The sequence below is a fragment of the Pogona vitticeps genome, chromosome 1 (genome assembly GCF_051106095.1).
Source record: "Pogona vitticeps strain Pit_001003342236 chromosome 1, PviZW2.1, whole genome shotgun sequence".
Classification (NCBI taxonomy): Eukaryota; Metazoa; Chordata; class Lepidosauria; order Squamata; family Agamidae; genus Pogona; species Pogona vitticeps.
Genome location: NC_135783.1, coordinates 22111701 through 22139319, shown reverse-complemented (window position 1 = coordinate 22139319; position 27619 = coordinate 22111701). Strand labels below are relative to the sequence as shown.

Sequence of the window (27619 nt, the reverse complement as noted above, 5' to 3'; positions counted from 1 at the left end):
CATGAACTTAGTTTTTCTTTGTGTTTTGATCCATATTTTGAATTCACTTGTGTTTTTAACTTGCAGTGTTTTCAAACCTCTTATATTATCTGATTTTTGTATGGCTTTTTTGCTTTATTATATTACATGGATTAGTTATTTTCTGCATTGAACTCTATTACTGTTTGCTGTCTTTTGTAATGGGAATATTAAATATTAAATTCCATGAGAAGGCCAGGCTAGTGTGTCACTCAAAATCAGGCTGCAGAATTTTATGTATCAAATTGGTGATGGTTAAAGGTTGTGTTTTTCAACACTCCCAGTAAAAAACTTCTGAATGGAGAACACTTTTGCATAGCTCTGTAATTGAATTTTGCTTGCTTTGTTTCTTTGGGTTGTTTATTTTTCTGAAACTGAGTTATTGAAAAGTATGATATCATTGTCCCACCAGCATCTAACAAGTTTGATTCAAAATTCTATCATCAACATAATGTGTCCAACAACTCAGAAGTGACACAAGATGCATGCAGATTCCTGTCTCATCATAAAACTACATGTCTTTAATTGATGGGTAATGTTTTCTACCTTTCTGCCTTGTGTGAAGTGTTTTCCCCAGGAAAATAGGTGAGGATGTAGTGGGTAAGAGCCCATCTTATAAAAGCAGAGTCTCAAAGTCTTCTCTTTACACAGCATGCAAATCCATTCTTGGGATATTTTAGATAATTTCTGGAGATGGAAATCTCTTTAGGATTGACAATGATGAACAATCCTAACTTCTCTCTCTTGCTTCATTGACATTCTTCAGGAAACTTGTGGCTCCCTGCCAAAAACTCCCCAGGCATCCCTGAATTGAGACAGAAAGCAGCCCTGTATGTATGTGTGTGTGTGTGTGTGTGTGTGTGTGTGTGTGTTGTGACACAAGTCTTAGTTCTCTAATTGGTACAGTAATATTTTCCAAACCCTAAGAAGCCCCACTGAGATGCTTAGAAGCCTCATGGATTACTGGTGCATAAATGCAGAATGCTAAAATATTTTGGTCAGCTAATGAGAAATAAAAAGTATAGATTATTGCACCTGATTGTTCATAGTACAATAAATGTGGGTGGGGTTTTGCAGAAGTGACTAAGACCTACTGGCTGAAGAAACCGGGAGACCAGTTTAGATGCAACACAGCATCTCTGTTTAGAACTACTTCAGTGCCAGTGATGATGCCCAGCTTTGGTGGTGGGAGGAGAAGAAGAAAATAAGAGATCTTGAGAAAAGCAGATTCACGCAAGCAGAGAAACCTGGCAAATATTTGTATGCATTAAACAAAGCAGGGTTGGAATCTGATGGGTTTCTGTTCGGTAACTCTTCTCTGTTTCTTTCTGTTGAATCAGAACATCAGTTATATGTACTGTATTAGAGCAGTATATGTTTGAATCTGAATTACCCAGGGTTGGGAACCACTGACTAGAGGACTAATAGATACATTGTAGACTATATGTAGAACTCACCAAACCATTCTTCTCACATGAAAGCATTCTGTACAGTTGGCAAACTATTTGATATTTTATTGTTTTAAAATATTTTATTTTAATCCACTCTAAAAAAATAGAGGGCCAACTCTCTTTCTGAGATGTCATGGTCATACGCAAAACTTACCTCCTATTGGGACACAAGGTCTACAGAAAAGCCACCCACACAGACCGGTACCTACACAAAAACTCCAACCACCACCCACAACAAAAAAGAAACATAATCAAAACACTGGTGGACCGTGCAAATCAGAACTGTGGAGCTCAATTTCTCAGAGTAGGCCTATGGTCTAGATGGGTGGAGTATAAATCTAATAAAATAAAATAAGCACTGAACTCAACCATCTGAATTGGGACCTACAGGCATATAGCTACTCCAATAATTAAATCACAAGAGCCATCAAACCAAGAAAACAAAACCAAACTGAAGAGGAAAAGCAGCCACCCACAAATAAAGTATTTCTGCCATACATCAAAGGGGTCACAGACCGCATGAGGAAACTTTTGAAAAAACACAAACTATAAACAGTATTCAGGCCCACCACAAAAATACAACAAATGTTACGGTCAGCAAAGGACAAAAGGAACCCCCTCACCACTACAGGAGTATACCGGATACCTTGCAGTTGTGGCCAGGTATATATTGGAACCACAAAACGCAGCATCCACACCAGAATCAAAGAACATGAGAGACACTGCAGACTAATACAACCGGAAAAATCAACAGTAGCTGAACATGCCCTAAAACGAGCAGGACATGAAATTCTATTTCAAAATACTGAAGTGCTGGACAACACCAGCAATCATTATGTTAGACTGCACAGGGAAGCTATTGAAATCCACAAACACCAGCAGAGCTTCAACAAAAAAAGAAGAAAATTTAAAACTCAACAAAGCTGACTCCCAGCACTGAAAAATACAGCCTGCAAAAGGTCAACAAACTCTACCCGACCACAAGGACCGGTGATCACTGCACACAAAAGACCAGCTAATGACACCCATCAACTCAGTGACAGATGATATATCCCTCTTATCACAACAATACACCCACAACAAAAAACACGCTGATCACCACAATCACCCATCTCCTGAAAAGGACAAAAGCTGATCCCACAGTTATAAATACTCTGCTATCCAAACAAACTGCACGAGAACACAGAGTTCTGACTCCTGTCCTCTGAAGATGCTGGCCACAGAGACTGGTGAAACGTTAGGAAGGACAACCTTCAGAACAAAGAGCCTTAAAAACCCACAATAACTATCAGATCCCAGCCATAAAAGCCTTTGAGAATACATCAAGCCACTCTGTTTACACAAAAAGGGTTAGAGAGGCTCTCTGATTCAAGACTCATTCCTGGTTTTATAAAGCAAAGTTAATCAAAGAATCATAGAATCATGGTGTTGAAACAGGCTTATAAGGCCATCGAGTCCAATCACCTGCTCAATGCAGGGATCCTAGTCAAAGTATATCTGACAGATGGTTGTCTAATCTTCTCATGAATACCTCCAGTATCAGAGCACTCACCACTTCCTGAGGTAATTGGTTCCATTGTCAAACTGCTCTTATAGTCATGAAGTTTTTCATGACATTCAGCCAAAATCTGGCTTCCTTGTAACTTGAACCCACTATTTCATGCTCTGTATTTAGAGGGATTGAGAATAGATCCTGACCCATGTCTGTATGACAACCTTTCAAAAATTTGAAAAGTGCTATCTTATCTCCCCTCAGTTTTCTTTTCTCAAGACTAAACATGCCCAGTTCTGTTGCCCTCCTCTGAACTTGTTCCAGTTTGTATGCATTCTTCTGAAATCAGAAATGATTTTGCCAATGGATCTATTACATCCATATGTCTGTGACTATTTGGGAAAGAGAGAACCATGCATCTTTCTTAACTAATTTAAATCTGGCAAAATGATAATTTAAGAAGTTTCTTCTCATAAACCAGCACCACAGTTAACTGATATCTTTCTAGACTTCTCAGCAATTTCTTCACATATTTGCAAGTCCTTTGTGTGAATAAAGAGTTATGGGTAATTGAATCCAAAGCCCAACCTATTCTATTAATTTGGATCTTCTGTTTTCTCAGAAAGGAAGTTTATTGCACTAACCTAATTGACTGGAGGGACATGGTAGCGCTGCGGGTTAAACCGCAGAAGCCTCTGTGCTGCAAGGTCGGAAGACCAGCAGTCGTAAGATCAAATCCATGTGACGGAGTGAGCTCCTGTCGCTTGTTCCAGCTTCTGCCAACCTAGCAGTTCAAAAGCATGCAAATGCAAGTAGATAAATAGGTACCATCTCGGTGGGAAGGTAACGGCGTTCCGTGACTACTTGCACTGGCCATGTGACCACGGAAACTGTCTTCGGACAAACGCTGGCTCTACAGCTTGGAAACGGGGATGAGCACCGCCCCCTAGAGTCGGACACAACTGGACTAAATGTCAAGGGGAACCTTTACCTTCACCTAATTGATTGAATTATCCATATGACAGACATTAGCAATCCAGTTTTGAAGAAATACAATTTAATCTATCGCCACTGCATTGGCACAAGCCAGACACTTTTTTTTCTGCTCACACCATTTAAAATCAGGTGTAGCCAAACCATGAATAGAACTTGCCTTTGGGGCTGCACTTTCTTTTGGTCTTCAAGTTAGAATTTAAAAAGAGAAATTTAAGAAATGGTTGCCTCCTAACTTCTCAGCATTATGTCTTTGCATAAACTTTGATTTAAAGGCAGATAGTTGGCATCAAAACAGCAAAACTAACAAAAGGAAAGATGGATGGTTCTGTAGGTTTTGTTGTGTCCCAGAGATTCACATTTACTGGCATGCTCTCCTGCTAGCGAAGTAGCTTCACTGGTTCTTTGAGACGAGTCTGGGACTCTGTCCCCTTGCCATGTTCATAAAGTTGTAATACTGCAAGGTGTTAAAAAGATCTTTTTGAAAAACTGTTCAACAGAAACAAGTATGAAAGAAGATGGATGGTTATGCTTGGAACAAGAGAGAGCATCCTTAGTGTTTTGTCACTGAACGGTAAATCAATGTCCAGCAAATTTACATGAAACCTTTAATAAATTAGGTAAAATAAATCCAAGAATGAAACATTTCAATGTGTATGTCAGCTTAATGAAGAGTTTTTAAAAAGTTATATTATTTACTAAGGAAGTATAAATATAGCTGTTCCAAATTAGTCTGCTTCATCTGATGTTTTGAAATATTTCGTTGGGTTTATTTTGCTGTATTAAATTACTGATGCCCATTTGGTGCTCTGTTCTTAAATGACAAAATGAATTGTGCTAGCTTTTTCCAAATAATTGAAGAAAAATGGTTTTGCTTTGCATTACTTTGCTCTGTTGTTAAGGTATAATAACCTTTCTGTTTCTTTCTTGATTAAAGGGACCTGAAACTGGATAATATTCTTCTAGATGCAGAAGGTCACTGCAAACTGGCTGACTTTGGAATGTGTAAGGAAGGGATCTTGAACGGCGTAACGACTACTACCTTTTGTGGAACACCAGATTATATAGCTCCAGAGGTATAGTTTGTATCTAAAAGTGCAGAAAAGCATTTCCTATTATGCAGGCTTATACACCAGATCAATTCACATGTGGGACACTTACCCTCATGCTGCCATATTCAAGTTTTTCTCTATTGGCAAAATTGTCCTGCAGGACAGCACCATTCTCACAAGAATTTGGGATTGTCTTTATCCTTGGCCATGTGGGATTTTAGCCATTCCCGGGAGGTGAAGGGGGTGTGAGATCTTTATTGAATCACTAAAATTTCACAAACAGAAGCTAGCTTTTGGACTCTTCTGCAGGCGTCTTCATCAAGTTGGACATTATATTTTTATTGGCACTGCTGTGATTGTAGGAATCATTATACTTTCATGTACATAGTCACTTCATGGAGGAAAGGAGCCATATTTAGCCATATGTGTGCATGAACCAGAGCATGATCACATGGGGGAATTTGTCTAGGGCCAACCCATGAGTAGAACTTTTTTTGCTTTTTAAACTAGTCCCAAAGTATATAACATGACTTAAATAAATCAGGAAACAGAGATTTCCCATGGTTCCACTATACTAGCAGACCCTGAAAAAGTTACGTTTTTGGAATATATGTGTGGCCACTGATAACAAGAAGATTCTAGACACTGTCATTGAAACAGTAATTTTTCCAAGTTCTGCATCCAGGGAAGAGGCTACTTATAAAATGTGATTCCAGTTATTAACTTCTTTCCCCCAAGCTTCAGTGAACTGTTATACAATCCCACTATTTTTGTTGCTCTATGCATGGGGGGGGGGAAGAGAATTAATATGGAGGAACAGGAAGAGACAAATAACTGCTTCTCTAGAAAATGCAGTAGAAAGGAGCTGGTGTCACTCAAGATTAGTCTCTCTTGTTATATACATGGTAAAGACGAAAGAAAAGCCCTGTTGGATCAAACGAGTGCAGTAACCTGTTTTCTACAGTGGCCAGCCACTGTGGAAAACAGCCAACAAAGAGGATATGAGGGCAATAGCACCCTCTCCTACCTGCAGAATGGCCACTCAACCCAGTAGCTGTTAATAGGCTTATCTGCCATGAATTTGTCCCTTGGTGGGCAGCACCAAGTTCAACCATGCACAGGCATGAAAAGCACTTTGGGTTAGCCTGGATTTCCCCTCATTCAGCTTCATTGGATGACCTTCTAGCCTTGGGGAAATCAAAGCAGCACTTGGCTGACCCATTGTATCCTGTTGAATTTTACTCTGGTTGTTTTTCTTATACTCATATTTTGTGTTGGATCTTTTTGCTTTTTTGCTTCCAAGCCGATCATCACTCCTCTACTTGTTTCCCTTTGACCTACAATGAGCAGGGAAGTTACCAATGTTGAAGGGAAATAAAATGGAGGGGCAGAATGGAATAGATGAAATCCTGCTGCTTAGCATAGTAAGTCACACTAGAGTAGACCAACCGGATCAGTGAGGATTTGTTGGGTCAACTCCTCCATCATTTCCGTTGACTTAAATGGGCCTACTTTAGTTGTGACTTGCTAAATTACAAATAGGGCTGGCCATTTGAATCAATGGAACTTGTGGAGGAGGTGATTTACCAACCCCCCTGATTCAATGGACTTACTCTAATGCGACTTGCTAAGCAACAGGATGCCAGCCAGTGTGTCACAACAAAATGAAGGGGCTGTCCTGATGGGTCAAAAATTAAAGCATGCCCATCACTGCCCTATAAGTTTCCTTGACTGACAATGTGAATATTTTTTACATGCTGTAAAACAACCCACATTACTTTCTGATGACAGATCTCATAGGCCTTTGCAAAATTGAAAACAAGCAGTTCTTTACAGAATTTCATGGATACGATGTCAGGATAAGGTGTACATCATTGGCATGAGGAAACATCAAGTAGACTGTCTCATTCTATGAACCAGCATTATAAATGTTTTGACTAGTTTCTCCCACTCATACACTGGACATGTAAAATATTTTCACAGATACATGATGCAATATATAGTGACTATATATTGAAGAATTCATTGATGAATTCAGTTGTGTTCATGTTGTGAGGCATAACTATCATAAAGCTTTGTGGGGGAAGGTTCTTTTCCCCTTTCCTCTCCTTCAGTAGGCTATCCAGATGTGTCATTTCTTGTGGGAGTGGCAGCAATTATATCTTTATGTTAGCATTTCTCTTTTTGTAAAAAAAATAACTCTAGTCATTCCTTCTCAGAAAGTAAAGGCTTCTTTCTTCCCCAAAGGTCCTATTTCTCATACATACACATACACACTTACTTTAATATCCCTCTCAGAAAAGTCAAGGAAAGCATTATTTGAAAAGAGCTACAACACATATAAGGGACGTGGTGGCGCTGCGGGCTAAACGGCAGAAGCCTGTGCTGCAGGGTCAGAAGACCAAGCAGTAAGATCGAATCCACGCGACGGAGTGAGCGCCCGTCGCTTGTCCCAGCTCCCGCCAACCTAGCGGTTCGAAAGCATGCAAATGCGAGTAGATCAATAGGGACCACCTCGGTGGGAAGGTAAACAGCGTTCCGTGTCTAAGTCGCACTGGCCATGTGACCACGGAAAGATTGTCTTCGGACAAACGCTGGCTCTATGGCTTGGAAACGGGGATGAGCACCGCCCCCTAGAGTCGAACACGACTGGACAAAAATTGTCAAGGGGAACCTTTACCTTTACCTTACAACACATATAAGGTGACCTGCAACCCCTCCAAAAAGCAAGTTGTGACCTCTTTGGCGGTCTCGGCCTCCAGGTTGGGAAACACAGCCCTGTACTGTTTGGGTCCTGGCTATCTGAAGGGTCCAAGCTGTCATATCTCCCCATATGAGCCTTCCTGATCTTCAGGATCATCAGTGAATCCCTTTCTCTTAGTCCATTGCCATTTCAGGCATGTTTGATGGGACACGAGAGAGGGTGTTTTCTGTGGCTGCTCACAGGTTGTGGAATGCTCTCCTTTGGGAGGCTACTTTTATCCCCTCACTTTTATCCATCCTCTGATAGTTGGACTTACCTCTTCAGGCAGGCTTTTAATAATCATAATTGATTCTCTGAATGCTTGTGTTTATCTAAATAAGTTTAAATGTTACATGTTTTTAATCATTCAGTGTATTTTAAATTACTATGATCATTTAATTGTTTTTAATGTGTAATTTATCGTGTTTTTAATTTTATGTTAGCAGCTTGAGCCACCTTGAGTCTCCTCATCAGGAGAAAGGCATTCTATTAATGATATCAATTAAATATATAAAATAAATGTCTCCCTTCTTGATTTCCCCATCAGATCCTCCAGGAATTGGAATATGGTCCCTCAGTAGATTGGTGGGCACTTGGTGTTCTCATGTATGAAATGATGGCTGGGCAACCTCCATTTGAAGCTGACAATGAAGATGACCTCTTTGAGTCCATCCTGCATGATGATGTCCTGTATCCAGTGTGGCTTAGCAAAGAAGCTGTCAGCATTTTGAAAGCTGTAAGACATGGCTCTCATATTCCCCTTGCCCTTTTGTATCTATCTTGCTATCTCTCTTCTTAAATCTGATTTCTCTTCCACAGTTAGAAGAACACTCACCACTGGGAGTTCAGCCACAGTTCACAGAGTCATTGTCAGTATTAAGGGGATCCAGAATGAATTACACTTCTTGTGGGAAAGGGACAAAATGTTTGTTTCTTTGCGGCCATATTACTGTATAAATGTACACACTCAAGAGTCATGTTTCAGGAAGAAGTTAAAAAAAAAAAACCAGAAACAACTGAAGCCCCTTATCAGGCTGACGCTGCATACTGTGTGGCTGCTCCAGCAGGGGAAGGATTATGTAATTAAAGAAACACAGCCTTCACGTTTACATCAGGCCCTGATCCAAAAACAAACTTATTAGAACAACAGATCAGTCCTTTGTTCCATTATCCGAGAAGAATGGCTGATTAATTTTAGTTGGACTTACTCCTAAGTAAGCCCGCAAAGGAGTGCAGGCTAGGTTCAAATTCCTGCTTACTGTTTAAAATGTTTCTTTGCCTCCATTGCCTTTTTTAAAAAGGAGAAAATTAATAGGATGTTAGTTTAATATGTGTGTCTTTGTTTGACATGAGACAGTCCCTCAAAACATTTATGTTCAGTATCATTAATATTGGAGGTTTGTTAGTTTAGACAAAGTACATACCCAGCCTGCTGTCAAAAAAAAAAAAAAGGAATGTCCCTTAATCATCATCATCATCTTTGAACTGCAGAGCTGGAAGGAACCCCATTGGATCATTGAATCCAGCCCCTGTCAAGAAGGCATAGTGGGGAATCAAACTCCCAACCTTAAACCACTGAATTGTCCAGCAGTTCTAACTAAAGGGATGTCTAAACATAGTATGGCAAATTGTCTATCATAAGACATGCTTAATTGAAATTAACAATTTGAAGGTGAAATTAAATTAGACACTAATATGACATCTAAATAAGATTCTAATTTCATTTAAATCTCCCTTAATCTGAATAATTTCTAACATGAGCCATTTATACTGATCATATTTTCAGTTCATTGAGTGATCGGCCTTCTGTTACCAAACCAGCGCCATCCACTCACAAGGGAGCTTGGGAATGGCCAAAGTTTACAAAATTATCAAAAAATTGTTAGAACTTAAAAAATAAAAAGTAGAAAGAAAACAACTGCCCCAAAACAAATCATTAAGGACAGAGAGTGCTAAGTGATTGCAGAATGCTGACTGTTGATAAGGAGAAGAAAATTGAAACTGAGGTATTCTGGATGAGGGCATGGCTGGCTAGAATCGCTAATAGGAGTTCCCTGTACTGCAATGTTTCATTGAAAGGTCTGCTTGTCTGCATCAGAAGCAAACAGCTGCAGGTGTCTTGACTCCTTGCAAAAGATCCAGCTAATGAATGTTTATGTGAAATTACAGTAAATTCTCTTTATTTTAAAGATCACATTGTCCATTTCATGGGGCTGTCAGGATTCCCAGAAAGAAAGAACTCTTTAATCCAAGGCAAAAACAATCTACTCACTTTTTAGGTACTCTGGAAGAGGAATGAATCCTGCATATATGCACAACACAGCACATCCATGCTGTAAAAATTATCTAAGAACTCTACTTGACAGGCTCCAGTTCTCTGTACCTGCATTGGGCTGGGGATAGATGGATGGATGTTTTTCTTGCAACTTTGCCAAAAAAGGCACTTAATGTGGGTAATAATAATTGAATAAAAATAAAAATATAATTAAATCATAGAAACAGATTATGGACACAATTAAGAACACATAAATAACACATCTATCACTATGTTAAGTACATTAAGAAACACATGTTTGAAATTAACAAAAACAATATAACCCAAGGAGTCAAAACCTCCATCAGTAATACTCCAGATTTAAATGTCAAAAGGCCTCTTTTGACTAAAATGGTATTTCCCTGCCAGCAGAACTAAGAGGAGAGTTTGATATGGACTTCCAGAGCCTGGGAACAACCGCTAGGAAAGTCCTTATCAGAGAATTACAGGCAACTCAACCTGGGAACTGAACTCACATGATTACCATATGCCAGCATCTGTACAGAGTTCTACACATTGCATTCTCACTGTCTGGGTATCCCACTAAGATTTCCAACTCCCACCTTAGGCGTAGTGAGGCAGCTGACTAGGGCAGCAGATGTTGGAGGACAGCTGCAGGAACCCTCTGGTTGTTCTACCTGGCTGTTCTACTTGAGCTTCCCACTACCATCACAATTGTATTGCCTTAGAAGCCAGAGCTGTGCCTGCCACATGCCTTACCCTGTATTCTGCTAATCGTGGGTGTAGTGCAAGTCTCTTGAGCCCACCCCTAATGTTGAAGTAAGATTCAATCCAGTCTGTCAGGTAATAAAATCTCTTTGGATGGCCTTGTAATGGAATTTCTACATACTGTTAACCCTGCTTCAGGTTTTGGATCACAAAACCCTGGAACGTTAACAACCTGTTGGTCTCCATACCATGGAAGCTGTACCTTGTTATATCACCTTTGTTTTAAAAAAATTCTCTGAGGGAGAGTCCATTCCATTTTGCTACTGAACAGTTGATGTGCCAGGAGGTTTTTCCTAATGTTCAGTCAAAATTATCTTTCTTGACAATTTAAATCTATTGCTTTTGACCTAGTCCATTGGAGCAGCAAAAAACATATTTCAGATATTTTAAGATTTGCTGTTCTCCAGGCTAAACATACCCAACTCCTTCAAAGTGGGCGTTTTAAAACAAGAATTCCATAGCTTTCTGCAATACCTGGTATCTTTTACTCTGAATCAAAACCCATCTGCTTTGACAAAAAGATCGATAGTATGTTCCGGCCCCTAGTAGGAATCCACCCAAAATCATGCAAATGAGACACTTAACCTAGAAATGTTCTCTGCAATTGAACTGGGCTCCATGATAAACTAGTGAAAGCTCTTATCCTTGTTGCATGGAATACGGTCACCTACAGAATTCTTGGATGGTGATCTCAATGTAGGGGTTGTATTAGATGGCATAGCTGTATACCCACATTGGTTTCCTGATGGCTCAGAATATTTCAGAACTTAAATGTGAATCTGACAGGGTTAATAATCTTGGATCATTTAAAACATGTGAGGGATTGGGGCCAATCTGTGCCCACTTGGTGAGTTGGAGCGTAGAAAACAAGGAGGGAAAAGGGGGGAAAGGAAGACTTCTTATGGGTGAGCTGTAGTTTAGTGTCTGGAAGTTGTGTTATTCCTTTTGTGCTTCAGTGGTATGCACTTAACAGAGGAGCAGGGGAAACAGGGGAAATGGAGGGGCGTCTGTATACTGAACTGGTGGATATTAACAAGGGATTAGCTTTGGAACACTTCATTTCCTCACATTGTACTGTTCAACATGGGGTTTTGTTCATCAGGCGCTGTGTACCAGAGTCCTAAGATTTGTGAAAACCTTTTGGAGTCACTTTTGCAGAATAGTCTTCGCTTTCAGTTCAACATCATTTTCTTGCCATGTTACCCCTTCCTTTGTAGTATTCATCTAAATCTTCCAACTCTGCAACACCATCAACTATGGATGCTTTGAAATTTAACATTGTGAGAATTCTCTAAACCAGAACCAAAATCTTTGCAGTGCTTTGTTGGCAAAGGGCATATTCATTTACAGAGATTTCTTGACAGAGCCTTGAAGCCACAGCAGTGGTTAAGTATCTCATGACTTCTGGAAATTTGAAACCTTCATTTAAAGCTTAGGCTTGATTCCCTTCTTTGAAAATTAGAATTATATGAAGTATAGAGGAATTATAACTTAGTGTTAGATCTGCTTTGGGGATTTGACTAAATTAGATCCCCAGCATCTCTGGATAGAGCAAGAAACAGAACAAGTTGTAACCCTCCAGTTTTTGACGAACTGTACATCTACAATTCCTCAGCAAATCTTGCAAAGATTATGTGGGCTTTTCCCCCAATAATGTACTTACTAGTATTTCTGTTGTGTAAAAATGGCCTGTACGTTACTTATTAGTAACACTTCACTTTTTAAAAAAGTACATTAAAAATATAAAAATAGTCAAGTGTACTATGAAAAAAGTAATGACGGGAGCAAGATTTTTATCAAAAACTAATGTGTTACAGGTAACAAAGTTACTTTGAACTCTTTCCTTCACCATTGGCCAAGCTTGCTGGAGCTGATGAGACTTGGAGCCTAATGTTAGATGTGGAGGGGTTCCTCAGATCTTCGTAAAATATTTCCATACAGCAGGACTGAAAAATAAAACCTCTGTTGTGAAGCCATGGAGAGATCTTGCCACTCAGAACAGAATGACCCAACACAGAAATTTTGTTAGCTTCATATGTTTACATACTGATGGATCAAAGTGTAATGAATACTTGCAGATATTTTCATCCATAAAAAACACCCTGCTGACACAAATGGCGACTGCTATAAGATTTTTTTCTGTTATGCAAGAGAGTGAAAGAACCAGAGCTTTTTTTCCCATCAGCAGTAGCAAACAAAACAGAAATATGTTTTTGTTCAATCACCCCACGAAGGAAGAAAAATACACATTTCTCACAAAATACCAAGGTTATGAGCAAAATAATAATAATAATAAAGCACAAAAACTTTCATTGGCCTACCCAGGAGGAGTAAAACATTTTTAGAATGTTTCACACTCAGTCCCTTTAGAATGAAATAAGCAAAGATTGACATCTCTACTGATAGAATACTGTGTATTTAACAAATTACTAGGTTTTTTGATGTCTTCCCTTATCACTGATCACATCCCTTAAGATGCTGAACTTTGGTAGACTGGACAATCCTCAGACTGTAATCTGAGGGGTATAGCAAGCTGTCTCTTATTTATTTATTTATTTATTTATTTATTTATTTATTTATTTATTTATTGGACTTGTATACCGCCCCATAGCGCTACAAGCACTCTCCAGGCAGTTTACAATTTAATTATACAGGCTACACATTGCCCCCCCCCCAGCAAGCTGGGTACTCATTTTACCGACCTCGGAAGGATGGAAGGCTGAGTCAACCTTGAGCCGGCTACCTGGGATTTGAACCCCAGGTCGTGAGCACAGTTTTAGCTGCAGTACAGCGTTTTAACCACTGCGCCACGAGGCTCTTAACAAGCCAGACCAATGGCCCTTCTAACCCAGTGCAGTCTACACCAAAAGTGTGGTGTTGGTGGTGCTCCAGAATTTTGGAGAGGGGTTTTCCCAAGCCCCATCTGTAAATAACAGGCATTGAAACTAGAACTTTTGCATGTGATGCCATCCCATGTGAAGGGGTTTTTAATTATATATATTAGAGAGTACATTGCTGTCAGCTGTATATTATCTTTCTCTTATACCTTAAAATGTAATGAAAGAAGCATATGTATCATACAGGTACACTAAACTGATAAGCTGGGTTAGCTGTGGTTCATTATTTCGTTTTAAATGAAATAGTACATTTTGCCTGATGAATGTTTCAGTGAAATAGCTATCCTATATTATGTATCCTATAATATCCTACTCTATATTATATATGTTTAACTGGCTGCTATATCATAATAGAAATGAATATCATCCTTTGTTGATGATATTCCAGGCTTTCCCATTATTTCAGCCTCCCTTTTACCATCCTTTTTGCCATCCTCTCCATCACCCTTTTTACCACCCTCATTGCCATCTGTTTTAATTTATCTTATTTGGTTATGTATTAATTTATTTTTATCGTGTTTTTATATTGTTACTCATACTGTTGTTACCCGCCCAGAGTGGCCTGGTTACCAGATGGTGCAGGGAATAATAATAATAATAATAATAATAATAATAATAATAATAATAATAATAATAATAATAATAATAATAATAATAATAATAATAATAATAATAATAATAGATTGTATTGAAATGGAAAGATACCAGAAAGTCTGACCCAAATGGAATGGTAGATCCTTCACTGCTTTTCTAGGAGCTTGACCTGATGTTCTTTACCATTTCGTTAATACAAGCCACCCAACCCCACCTCATTATTAATATTTGCCGACTTTTCTATTTTTCTGCAGTTCATGACAAAAAATCCAAATAAGCGACTTGGCTGTGTGACATCTCAGAATGGTGAAGAGGCCATTAAACAACACCCGTTCTTCAAAGAAATTGACTGGGTTCTTTTAGAACAAAGGAAAATCAAGCCACCCTTCAAACCACGGATTGTAAGTAGTGATCTGAGTTTATCCCAGAGAACGTGGCTGAAAATATGTAAAAGCTGGTTCTTTTTCTTTGATGATCTTAAGACTGGAATATCGCAAAAGCTAAAAAAAAAATAAGTAAATATGTGCCATGTTTCAGAGTTAGGTTATTAGGTTGCTGGTTTCAACCAAGGTACGTACCACATTACTCAATGAAAGTGAAAATGTTTCTTTTATCTTTCTTACCAACTTGAGAGCCTGGTGTTAGTTTTGAGCCCATACCTTATGGGCTGGCATTACAGCCTAAAACAATTTTTCTTCATCTTGAAATAATCAAGCATGAATTTCTATTTCCACTTATCATGTCATTGCTGGAATATTTTGGCTATCACCTACCAGGCATTAATCTAAACATGTAGATTTCCCACGGCCCTGCATTTCTACTACTATTGATAATCAAAATAAATTCATATTGGAATATGCATTTTCTCCAGATTTATAATTCAGTGGTCTATGCACCTGGGAAGCTTTAGAGTTTATATGCTAAGACACCCTCATCTGTGATGTTAAGAACAAAAAATGAAGTACATCAGAAGCCTAAAATATACCACTTGGAGGGATCTCCATTATAGCAATATTTCAGCATGTTTTATACCAAACATACCAGGCAAATCAACATAAGCCAAGCATATTTCCACCCTTATTTTTAATTTTCCTTCCACCATTGTGTTGATTTCTTCCATTTTAGACTGAGAATGTTATAGCAGATACAATCTTTACTGGAAATTTAGTCCTTGAGATCAGTGAATTTTGAATTGATAGAACCCAAGAGTTATATGCCCGTGTATTTAAGCTTAATGCATAAATATTCTAAGAGAAATCCATAGAACTGCCATATTATGCCTTTCTTCACCACATTCTTTAGAAAAAATATGGAAAGTGTCTGGTTTGTCTTAGTTTTGTTTCTATTTTTTGCATCTCTTGTTTTTTTTTCTACATGCGTGAATGCTACTGCAACTTTTAGGGAAATATATAGCTTCTCAAAGTAGTACTGTCAACAAGTCTGATTTGAAAATAACATCTCGTAGGATTCACTTTGCCACCTAACTGCTTAATACTGTTTCCACGGGATTCTTTTTAGACTGTACTGGGAACAAATTTCCAGTCCATTATGTTGCTATTTATCTGATAAGGTCCTGATAAGGTTAAATTCCCAGTGTTCCTAGTAAGGAGGCTGATTCATATGAATGATAAGAGATTCTAGGGGAACAATAACTTGCATGGGTCAATTAGTATACCTTTTCCCTATTATGTGCTGACAAACCTGCATAGAACAGGAAGAGCTAATGCATTAAGAGGAATACCACGAAGTGCTAAAGGATGAGAGACCAAAGTATTTATACATATCCTTCTCCTTGTCTGTAATTTGGAAGACTGCTTTTTGGAGTATAGCTTCCACAACCTCTTGGCCTGCATAACTGAGCATATCAAATCTGGGAACTGAAATCTAAAAAATAACTTTTCTAAGCTCTGCCTCTATTTCAAATTAAGTATGACCAGGTTTTGAATATTGATGCATATTAATTGTAATCACAATTCTTCACATTATGTAGATTTATCTTCTTTTCCAACACTTCTCTACTCCAAACTATTTCAAGAAAAAACTTTAATAAAAAGAGTAATAAGAGCTGAACACAGAGTTCCAGTGTCTTCACTTGCTTTTCCCTTTGACTGCTGCCTATTTTTCCTGTACAAGATTACTTAAACTTTCTGGCAGTTTCTGTACATCCTTCCACTTCCCCTTCTGGCATGAGTTCCCTCTTATTCTCACTAGTAACAGTACTACAGTATATGAATGATAGCACTTCTGCCCTGCTGAAGGTGGAAGGAAGGAATGCCCAGATGTAGGTGTGCAGTGCCTCTGCTTCTACAGCCAAAAGCTAAAAAGGGACAGAATGGAGGAGTAGATGATTTTGTTAGAAAAAGCTACATTACACGATTTCTGCCTCCACTGGGCTTGCATCCCAATATTAAACCAAATCACCTATACTGCTAATTGGACATTCTGTTGGTCATGTCTATGAAATAGCGGCCAGTAAGGTGGGGAAATGGATATTTGTTCCCAAAAGAGACCAGAGATGGAACCTCCCCATTTGGGTCTGCTTATCAAGCACCTTTCCTCACCAGTCAGGCTAGAATCCTGACTGGCAAAGAAAGGCGAGCACCCTGGCAGGCAGCCACAAACCACACTGGCCATGAGAAGGAGCTATGTCACTGAAGCCAAAGAAATGGCTGCTTGCTCCGCTCTGCACATCTTTGTGATAGCACAGTTGGAGAGGTACAGATAACTGCACTTCTCCAAGGCTGCAACCCTAGAACGTTGACAGCGAAGAAAGTGACCGTGAATTGTGAAGGAAAAGGCTGAGGTCTCAAAACTGAGCTATAAGCACCTTTGAGATGCAGAATCAGAACATAGAAACCCATTAAAGCCAAGAAGACCTTGGTGGACAACCAATGTCCCATCCCAAACAGGAAACTTTATATAGTCCGCCCTGTTTGTTTGGAGCCAATGAGCTGCCTAGGCACATGGGGCCTGTTCAAAGCTTGAGGATGCCCATAAAATGTTTCAAGCTGGGTTTCCAACAGCTCATCCCAAGGGGCAGTTCTGCATAGGAACAAAAGTTCTCATTTGTAGGCCCAGCAGTTGTACCCCACAAGAAACACATTCAGTAAATATGTTCAGAAAATAAATCTGAATGTAGCAAAACTATCAGACTCGAAGTGCTAAAGACGGTCTAGAATTATTTTAGGAATGCTTGGTCACTCTCATTCTTTTCTGTGGAGTAAACTGTACAAAGTGCAATTAAGGCCAAGTTGCCAGAGAAGGGAAATAACTGGGTTTTTCCCTGACTAAATCTTTCAACGTTCTGTGACACTGTGTAAATAGCTGTCATTCACTCTTCCAAGAAGCAAAGTTTTCTTTTCAAGTGTAACTTGAGGTTGCATATGCACTAAATATACTTATAGCACCAAGGCAAAAGTGCTATATCTGAAGCAGTTCCACTAGAACATTGTGCAGTCAGTTGTGCTGTGGATACACAATAGATTGCACAATTGCATAGTGCAAATCTTTGTTGCCAGGTTTAACACCTTGCACCGTTATGGTAGCACGAACTGGATGTTGACCATTGTCAATATGTTGATAAGATGAAAGGTTTCTATAAACCAGTATTATCTACACCAGCCATTCTCAACGGGGGCCATATGGTGCTGTTGGTCCCCCTGGCACATTTGAAGGGGGCCACAGACTGGAAAAAAAATTTTCACACACCACCGTATAAGGTTCATTATGCAATTTAGACAATCCTGATTCTGTAGATCAGTCTAAACTAAAACTGGCTTTGGGGTTGTTCCTGTTTTTTTAAGAAATCCTGGAAGTAGTAATTTTGTAAGGGTGAGTTTGGGCTCTTTGGCGCTCTCAAAGTGCAATTCCCAGAGGGAAGCCACGACAGTTGTAATAATGTGAAACTAATACTTGTTTCTAATATAGATAAGTCATAAAAGACTGTACTGCCAATAGCGCTGCTGGAGTGTAGGGTCATTTGTAAACAGAAAAACACAGATAACACAACATCATAAACCGTGTAATTATCATAGAGTCATAGATTAATGGAGTTGGAAAGGGCCTATAAGGCCGTTGAATTCCAGCCTCTTCTCAGTGCAGGAATCCAAGTTAAAGTACTGCACACCTGACAGATGGCTGTCTAACTTTCTCTACGGTGCCTCCAATGTCGGAGTGCTCACCACCTCCCAGGGTAGTTATGTGTAAGCCTAACATTTTGGAAAACCCGTGCTTTTCACAAGGACTCCCTGAGCCAATAAAAATGATTCCTAAACCCTGAACAATGGTAACAGTCTGTTTTTAGTAGTATAGGTGGACCCTGAGGCAAGAGCAGGGCAACTAACTGGGGAAATAGAGGAGGGGACCAGACCTTAACATTTCTGGATGAGTTTCCCTCCATCGTTTGGACCATGGCCACCTGGGGCCATCCGTTTGTAATTTTTGTGTCACTTGGGGTTAGGTTTTAGTTTGGTTTTTGGTTGAGGGGGGTGCATTTTCCATCCCTTCCTGTTGTTATGTTTGGAGTTGGGTTTACTAATCATATGTATAACCAGATCAAAAGTTAAGATGACTTTTAGAAAAATGCAATTCAAATGGAGTGGTGCAGTCCATTTGAACTGCATGCACTTCTGAGGCTGCAGTTTTATCCCCTGACTGTGGGGTTTTCTCAGCAGCCTTTGGTGAGGGTTGTTGGTTGTGGGATGTTGGGAGCTGAGGTACAATAAAGTAACTTTTCAAAGCTCTGGAGAAGACATAGGAAAGGCATGTGTAACTTTTCCTGGGCATAGGTCAATATCTTTCAGTTACAGAGACAGCTAAGTCAAAGGGGGGATGTAGTCCATCACTGTGACTGGAGCCACTATGTGCCTGACACTTTCTGTTGCAATTCTGGGCAGGCAACAAAAGCAGAATATTTCTGAAGCCTGTGATAAGCTGTCCCTCTGCTGTGGATGGGCTGCATTTCTCTTAGGAGAGACAGAAGCTCTGGAAGCTTGATTGAAGCTTACATATTATTACTACTGTTGTTACTAAAAGAAGCACAGGGTATTTGTGGGTTGCTAATCAATCCTCTGCTTTTCAGGCTGTCCTGCTATCCATTTTCTCACTTTTTGTCCCTCTTTCCTCAATGAAATGATAGTTCATGTAATCGCTTCTGTAACTGCAGGATTCTCTGTGTGTTTTTCCTTTCAGTCTTTGCTGGTAGTTTTCTTGCTCCTTGTTAAGTCTTGTCTTAAGGATGCCAGCACTGTGTTAGATATTCAGTGTTGTGCTGCAACAAATCTATCCAATAACCCCAACACCAAAAAGGGGGGAAAGCAAAGGTAGCCAGACCTCTGATGAAAGCCAGCAAATATCACACAGGTCTCTTCTGCAGTGGAAGAAGTTGCCAGTTTTCTATAGAACTTCTTTGCTCACATATTAGAAAATTTCCCAAGCAGTTTTTCTGCATGTATAGGATTTTGCAAAGAGCTTGGGTAAAATGCGGCCATTTCCAGTTATTTGCTTTGGAATGAATGGTCATTCAGATTGCAGATGGTAAGGTTGGTCAGATGCATCTGCTTTTCATCTGGCAAGAACCTTTCTTGAGCCCCAGCCCGTCTATGTCCATTCTCCAAACACACAATCACCAGTGGTTGTGTAGCCAAAATGACATCGCCCACCCGTAAGAGGGAGGTGTCAGGAGCCGCTGGGTCAAGCCCAAGGTTTTCTGAAAATAAAATAAAAATCCTTAGGATAAATAAACATATTAAAGAAAGGGTGGGGGAAAGTTCAGTGAGCTAAGTACCCACACAAGGCTGGTTGACTGCTCAGAGGGAGAGGAAGTGAAATGGAATGTCTAGGACCCTGGATGGGAACTCTTAGCATTGCAGCATTTTGTTGCAAGTCCCTCTTACATAAATCTAATAAAGAAATTTCTGCAGAAAATTTAAAGTATGGCATTTGAAAGTTGCAGCAGATAACCAGATTGCAAAGAAATGTAGCTGGAATCCTTAAAGAGGGACTTTCTTTCTGGAGACAACATTTTAGATAGAAATAAACCTATTGACATCTGCCATGTTTGCTTTCACTTAAAAAAAATTAATGACTGACTAGTTGTGCATTTTAACAAGGGTTTTGATCCTCTTCTGCTTGAAAGTCATAAGGTCGCATATACAGTTTCTTATTGAGCCTGTACTCATAGAAAGAGAATGGCTTTGCACTTGGGCTGTAAAATAAAATAAAATGCAATACAATCCTTCTTAAAATGCAGCTTCCTTCAGTAATAGAAATGGGGACATCAGAAAGTGCTGGCCAAGTAAATTTCTTTTTGTGTGAATGTTCTTTCTTTTCAAGTTTGCTTCAGTCTGAATGTCCCTCTTTAAGGTAAGGCCTACAATGTGGGGAAACTATCCAGGTAGGTCCATTTTTAGGCCTGATGTACCAATGTGAGGTGTCTCCTTCCAGTCTCATAATATATTTCCATTGAGTCATCCAGATGCATGGCAATGGGCATTTAGCAAGGGGGAGGGGGCACAAAGGGGCTCTACTGCATGTATTTGCATGGAATGTATATTGCTCAGAACAACCTTTGGGCTGTGGGTTTGACCCATGTACCATCGTAAAATGCAGTTTCATGGATTCCCTACCATCTTTGTACCCTTAGAGACTCAAGGCCATGATACCCTTTCTCATGGCTAGGCTCACATTTATATTTGATGCATTAATAGCTTGGGCTCATTAATATAGTTAGCACTGCCCAAAGATACTCGAGCTTAGAGCAGCAGTTCTCAATGGGTGCTAGGCCAGCATATTAAGCTGCAAAGCAACCATTTTTATGCCCTCCCCAATAAACTAATTGCATGCTTACAAGGCTCTTGAGCGACCCCCTAAACACCAAGGTACTGAAAAGATTTTTGCCATAACGATCACTCCTCTGGATTGTTTCTCTTTCCATGAAAGCTTCTTATAAGAAAGATAATTTCTCTACATTTTGAGCTTTTTTCCCCTCCTTTTCAAAATAATATTTATTGAATGAACATGGAAACTATAACTATTATGTAGTCTATTGTATAGCATTCCAGATAAAACAAATATTTGGTATACTTGTTAGCTCCCATCCTCTAATGCAGTTACTGCTGGAAATAAAACCTCAGGATTTGGAAAACATTGAAAGGGCTTTTATTTCTCCCTATAAAATTTAATTCCACACCACTCCAGTGCATTCCTTAGGAGACCTATATAGTCAGTGTGCTTCTCTGTGAGTCACTGATCTGGGCATACCAGACATGGCCAGAGCACTGTTTGATGCAGAAATACATATTGTGGGCAGTTACAGTGAGCTGAGTAGTACTTGCTAATAAGGAGTAGGAGGTAAGGAGTGGCAGCAAGTGTAGTCCTTTATTTATTTTAGCAGCATTTAGTAGCACACTTCTCCCTTCAACAAGGCTGGGCTTGGGGACACCAGACTCCCATGTAGTTCAAAAATGGTATATAACTCTTAAGCCCTAAAAACATTACAAAGCACAATTGATTAACACACAGAGAGAGAAAAAACAGTTCTCTCTATCAGAGTTCACATCCGTAGCACTGAGAGTCCTGTCCATACAGACCCCCGTGTAATGAGTCTTAAAGGTCCTTATGGCCCCCTGGTCTAGAGGCTGAATTGAAGATGTGGTGTTTGTAGGCAGATAGACTACTTCAGTGCCTTGGCTATTGAACTCATGCCCCTGGTTCTGGGTGACCAGGGGTACAGTACGTATTTATTTGTTTGTTTGTTTGTTTGTTTAAAAAACATGTATAAATAAAGCCATGCTGCTCTCAGACCCACACAATTCAAGGAAGAAGTTATTTTTTTTTAACTTATGGAAGCCTCCCCACAAACCTTTTGCAGAACTTCCTCTTCCTATGAAAAAGCAGCAGCCTCCCCAGTAATTTTTTCTGCTGTAAGTGGTGTGGCATTTTCACTCTGCCTTATAAGGGCAGGAAATATTCATTCATTCCTCCTCTCCTCTTGCGATCATTGCTGTGTGAAGAAGAAAGCAGAGGGGGAAAAAAACCATTGACCCCACTTTCTCCTACACGGTTGCCATTGCTGCTCCTTCAGAGAGCAATCGGGTGCTCCATGTCGGCATTAAGGAGCCTGTCTGGCTTGATTCTCTTCTCAGTCCATATATATATAACTTTCAGAATTAGTAGTCAGAGAAGTGAGTTTTCCTAGTTCTGAGTTGTCGGTGAATCCTGATTTTCCAGGTTGCGAAAACATTTAAGACACCAAAGAGAGTTGAGCAGGCTTATGGAGGGTGCCAAGCACAAATGGGGGTGTTTACCCTCTATATAATCCTAATTTCATTTGGGAAGATGACTGAAAAGAGTTGTAATGAGACTCACATTGAAGTAAATATATGTAGGATAGGGTAATTACAGGATGACTCTCACAGCCAGGTATAGCCACACCAGCCCTTCCATTGAACAGAATGATGCAATCACCTGAGGTAGCACATATTGGCAGTGTGGAGGAGGCAGCATCTGTCTCAGTCTAGGGTTGTTCCTCTCTGTTAAGAGTACAAAGGTCCATGTGTCCTACTTTGCTACCCATCAGCTAACCTCCTAGCCTCACATGTGATGAAGGGCAATGACCAATGTTGTAATATGAGTCAACATATTTGCACCACCAGTGTTGAAATATAAGTCAACAGCCAGACTGGTAAGCTTCTGTAGTGGAATGGAGTTGGGTAGAATGGGCATAGAAGGGCTGTTTGTACTTTAGTTGGGTTCAAAACAATAAGACCTCCTCAGAAAGGTATTTCCATCACCACCATCTGAGAACAAAACAGACTTTGTCCTTTACCTTCCCATCTCTCTAATTTGCATAAATGTCTACAAGGTCCTTGCCCTTGAGAAACAAAGCATATATACATGCAATAAGAACAGAAGGGCTGGCTGATTATTAAGAAAGACACAAACAACCTATTCATAACTTCAAATTCTTAAACTAAGCTGCATTTATCCTAGATTGGGGCAATGTGTGCAAGTGTTAAAATAGTTTAGTTTGCACAAAAATGGAAAGCTTTGCAACTTTTTTTGTAAAGTAACTTTTGTAAGTAAGACTAGCACAAAATATAATTCTTGTCTGTGGAAGTATTCCTCCATTGTATAGTCCTCTTTTTCAGCTTTAAATATTGTCTTTCAAGGATGTGAGCTGCCTTGGTCCTTTTTAAGGAGAAAGGTGGGGTAAAATATTTTAAAAGGACAAACTTTAATGTAGTTTGAGTTCTTTACATTAAAATAACTTTATAGTTTGCCACCTGTCTGCCCATCTGGAACAAATGTCAAGTCTTCCTTGGCATATCATGTGCCAATTCTGCCGCTCAACCTGAAGCTGCTCTGTGACAGAAAATATGTCTGAGCAGGTGACTGCATTGGCTGCAATTTGTACTTTGTAGTTTTCTCCAGTTGCTTGCACAATCTTCTTCCCAGGCAACTCCATAGTGGAGCAATCAGTGTACTGTGGTGTGGAAGTGGTTCATGCATCAAAATTGCATACCGATATTGCTGATAAGAGTTCTGAAATCAGCATTTCATTCTTCAGGCCATTGGCATACAATTTGCCAGATGGCAGAATCCCCATAAACATTTGATCAGGAATCCCATTCTGCAAGCCAGCAGCTTCTAACAGGAAGAATGCATTGTGGGATTGGAAACTCAAGGGGCAAGATTACTGAAGAAATGTCCTATAAAGAATAAAAGAGATCTTAGCAGAGACTATTGAGAAGCCATTTAGCTTATGACAGTTGTTTTTTTCCCCCTAATGCTGATATGGACAGATCAATGGGGGAAGGCAGAAATTTTGTCTTACTTGCAAGAGGTTGAGGGGAATTATCCCAGGAAACCAAAAGTATATACAGTGGTGCCTCGCAAGATGAATTTAATATGTTCCGCGGTTAATGTTGTCTTGCAAAAAAATCATCTTGCGAAACACGTTTTCCCAGAGGAATACATTGAAATCTAATTAATGTGTTCCTATGGGCAAAAAAAGTCAGAACAAAGTCAAATTTGGTTTACAAAGGGTTTATTAAGTGCTCTTTAAAGCCATACATATTTTGCAAATGATTTCAAAAATTTCAATCAAAAAACTTTAACTTTTTAAACATCATAGAAAAACATTTAAAAATTAGCAAACATGAGGCAGGAACAAAAAACGGAAAATATTCTTCTTGTGAAGCATGGCCATAGGAACATTTGTCTTGTGAATCAACAAACACACACACACACCCCCAATTGCCAAAACCATTTGTCTTGCGAGTTTTTTGTCCTGCGAGGCATTTGTCTTGCAAGGCACCACTGTATGTGAAAGACAGAGGTTTTTAGAACCTGGATCAGTGGTAAAAGGTCCTGTTAGCAGCAATCCAACAGTGATTTTTGACTTTTAAAGGCTTCTCCCTGCTCATCCCAAGACTCACAGATGCTTTCGCAGGGCAAAAGGGAGCTTGGAACCTAAAATGGGATAGGAAGCTTTTACTTATAAACACTTCTGGCACCTGATCTGTATTTCACCAGGTGCAAAGTTACACAATGATATTTTGCCCACAGATTCAAATGATGGTAGATTCTCCGTCATTGGAGGTGATTATAAACAGAGGCTAGATTGCCATTTGTCATGGATACTTTAGTTGTGGATTTCCAGCACTGGAAGGGAGTTAAATTCCATGACCTTTGGGATTGTTTCATGTGCTACAGTTCTGTAATTCTGTTACTCTGAGATTCCAGGTCCACTTGCACCTTGTTTGAAAATGTATCTCCGGGGTGGGAAGAATTAGCTGCTGATATGACAGCAAATTCAATGATGGCAGCAGGAGGCAAGACTGGCAGATATATCAAAAATAGACATGGACACTGTATCCATTGCACAGTTCACTTGTTACTGACTTCTGCTCTAGACACAGAATTATAAGAGGGCACTCTGGGAAATGGGAATAGCAAATGCTAAATAGTAACCATGTGGGAAGGACCCACCACCTAGTAGGGAATGAAAGATGACTAAGAGTAGAATATGAAGTTGCATTATTCAGGTATTTGGGCAGCCAAAAACTGTGCCATATCAAAAAAAAGATATAGTTCTAATATAAAAATTTGGAATGCCTGATATTTGAGTCGCTTTGCTTGAGTCATAATCCAAAAATCAACATTTTCATGTATATAGGTGAGTTTATGTGGTGTGAGTATCCCATGGAAAAGCAAAGGAAATTCTTAAGGCCTGCAAGATATATATATTTGGAATGGTTTATCCATGGCATGCAGTGTTTACAAATAGTTTTGTAGGCATATGCTTCTCAGTTTAAGTGAAAGTTTATATGATAATATCAAATCAATTCAGCCATTTCAACTGAAATTCCAGATTCAGAAGACCCCACATTTTATACATATATAGTGAAACTTTAGATGGGATGTGGTGGCACTACAGGTTAAACCGCAGGAGCCTCTGTGCTGCAAGGCCAGAAGACCTGCAGTTGTAACATCGAATCCATGCGACAGAGTGAGCCCCTCTCGCTTGTCCCAGCTCCCGCCAAACTAGCAGTTCGAAAGCATGCAAAATTCAAGTAGATAAATAGGTACCACCACAGTGGGAAGGTAACGGCATTCTGTGTCTAGTCATGCTGGCCATGTTACCACGGAAGATTGTCTTTGGACAAAACACTAGCTCTGTGGGCTGGAAACGGAGATGAGCACTGCCCCCTAGAGTTGGACACGACTGGACAAATTGTCAAGGGGAACCTTTACCTCTACCTAGTGAAACAATAAATGAGTAACAAAAGAGTACAAAATACACAAAACCGTCATTTGCATATATTTCCTTCCTCTTCTCTCCCTCTCTCTTTCTGTCTTTCTTTCCCCATTTTGTTTTCATGGATCAACAATCATATCATTTTCTACCAGTTGTTTATTTCTCATGTTATTTTTCTGTCCCTTCTGTTTTGCTTTTGCCTGTGTTGCCACAATAATGCACTTGAAGAAGTGCATTAAAGCTGTTTCCAAATATTTATTTATTTTTCTGGCTTTTACCCCGCCCATCTAGATTCAACTAATATTGCAACCTTTTTCCTATGTTTGTTTTGTTGGTGTCCAAGAGATCTAGTAATGTTTTATTTCCCTTTATTCTCTTTCCTTTTACTTCTTAGTTGTATAATATTATGCATTTATTTTGCATATATTTATTCTGCATCTTTAAACCTTAAATTTCCATACTTATTAAATGAAAGCATCTAATGAGTAACAAAAGACTGTGACAACAGGAGTTAATCAAGTTAATGGGGTTTGCCAACTCAAATGTTCTTGCTCAGATTTTCAAGAAGTGGAATGAGCCTCTTGCCCCGATTCTGTTTACATATGTAGCCCCAGCAGGGATGGCTCACAGACCAGGATGGGGAGGTATTGTACCCTCCAGTTATGACCTCCCTTTTACACACATACCCATGCACACTGGTGCCAATTTCTAGTACTTACCAGCAGGTGGGCAAGAAGACATAGCATTATCTATACTATAGATAATGCTATGCTGCTATAGATAATTATTTATGCTCTAGAATAAAAGAAGTCAGATAGCAATAGTGCCATATGCTACAGTGTCTGGTTTATGTAAATACAAGCCATATGCTCATGTTAAGAGTACCTGGGAAGCACCTGCGAGCTTTGGATAATCAGATTTGTGCTTGCTAAGAAAAACATCAATCTCATTTTGGGTCCTAGATGAGATTGATTTTATTTATTTAATTATTTATTTATTTTATTTTATTTTATTTTATTTATATCCCGCCTATCTGGTCAATTACGACCACTCTAGGCGGCTAACAACATAAAACACACAGATAAAGATAGAAAAGGGTTTTTACATGATAAACAAATTCAGCAAGATGGAAGACGAACAGTAAAAAAGGAAAGGAAAGCATCAGGAATTAGCTGGAGGGAAGGCCTGCCGAAACATCCACGTTTTTAATTGATTTTTAAAGATACCCAGCGAGGGGGCCACGCGAATCTCCAGAGGCAGATTGTTCCAGAGGCGAGGAGCCACCGCCGAGAAGGCCCGGTTTCTTGTTTTTTCCTTCTGGGCCTCTCTTGGCGTCAGGCTCCTCAGCCTCACCTCCTGACTCTTTTCTGATTCTTTTAGAAGAATAAAATCCTACCTCGCCACACTCCTGAAATATACCTAAACAGTTTAGGACCTAACTACTTTTCAGAGCATCTCTCCCCCCAGAGGGACCTCCTGTCCCAACTGCACCTCCCAATTCATGAAGCTACAGGGGGCCACCTCAAGGAAGGCCCAGAAATCTACAACCAGGAACCAGGCCTTCTCTGTGTTGGC

General features: G+C 39.6%; 1 protein-coding gene across 2 annotated transcripts in view; it reads left to right on the top strand.

The window, feature by feature from the left end:
* PRKCE (protein kinase C epsilon) overlaps positions 1-27619 on the top strand; it is a 385401-nt gene that overhangs the window by 348687 nt on the left and 9095 nt on the right. Inside the window, exons 12-15 of one of the 2 annotated variants that reach the window (XM_072989353.2) lie at positions 4892-5030; positions 8297-8485; positions 14538-14684; positions 20617-20646. In XM_072989353.2, coding sequence (XP_072845454.1) covers positions 4892-5030; positions 8297-8485; positions 14538-14684; positions 20617-20631 — 490 coding nt within the window. In that variant the 3' untranslated portion in view covers positions 20632-20646. The remainder of the gene's footprint in view (positions 1-4891; positions 5031-8296; positions 8486-14537; positions 14685-20616; positions 20647-27619) is intronic. The other variant, XM_072989347.2, reaches the window with a different exon arrangement.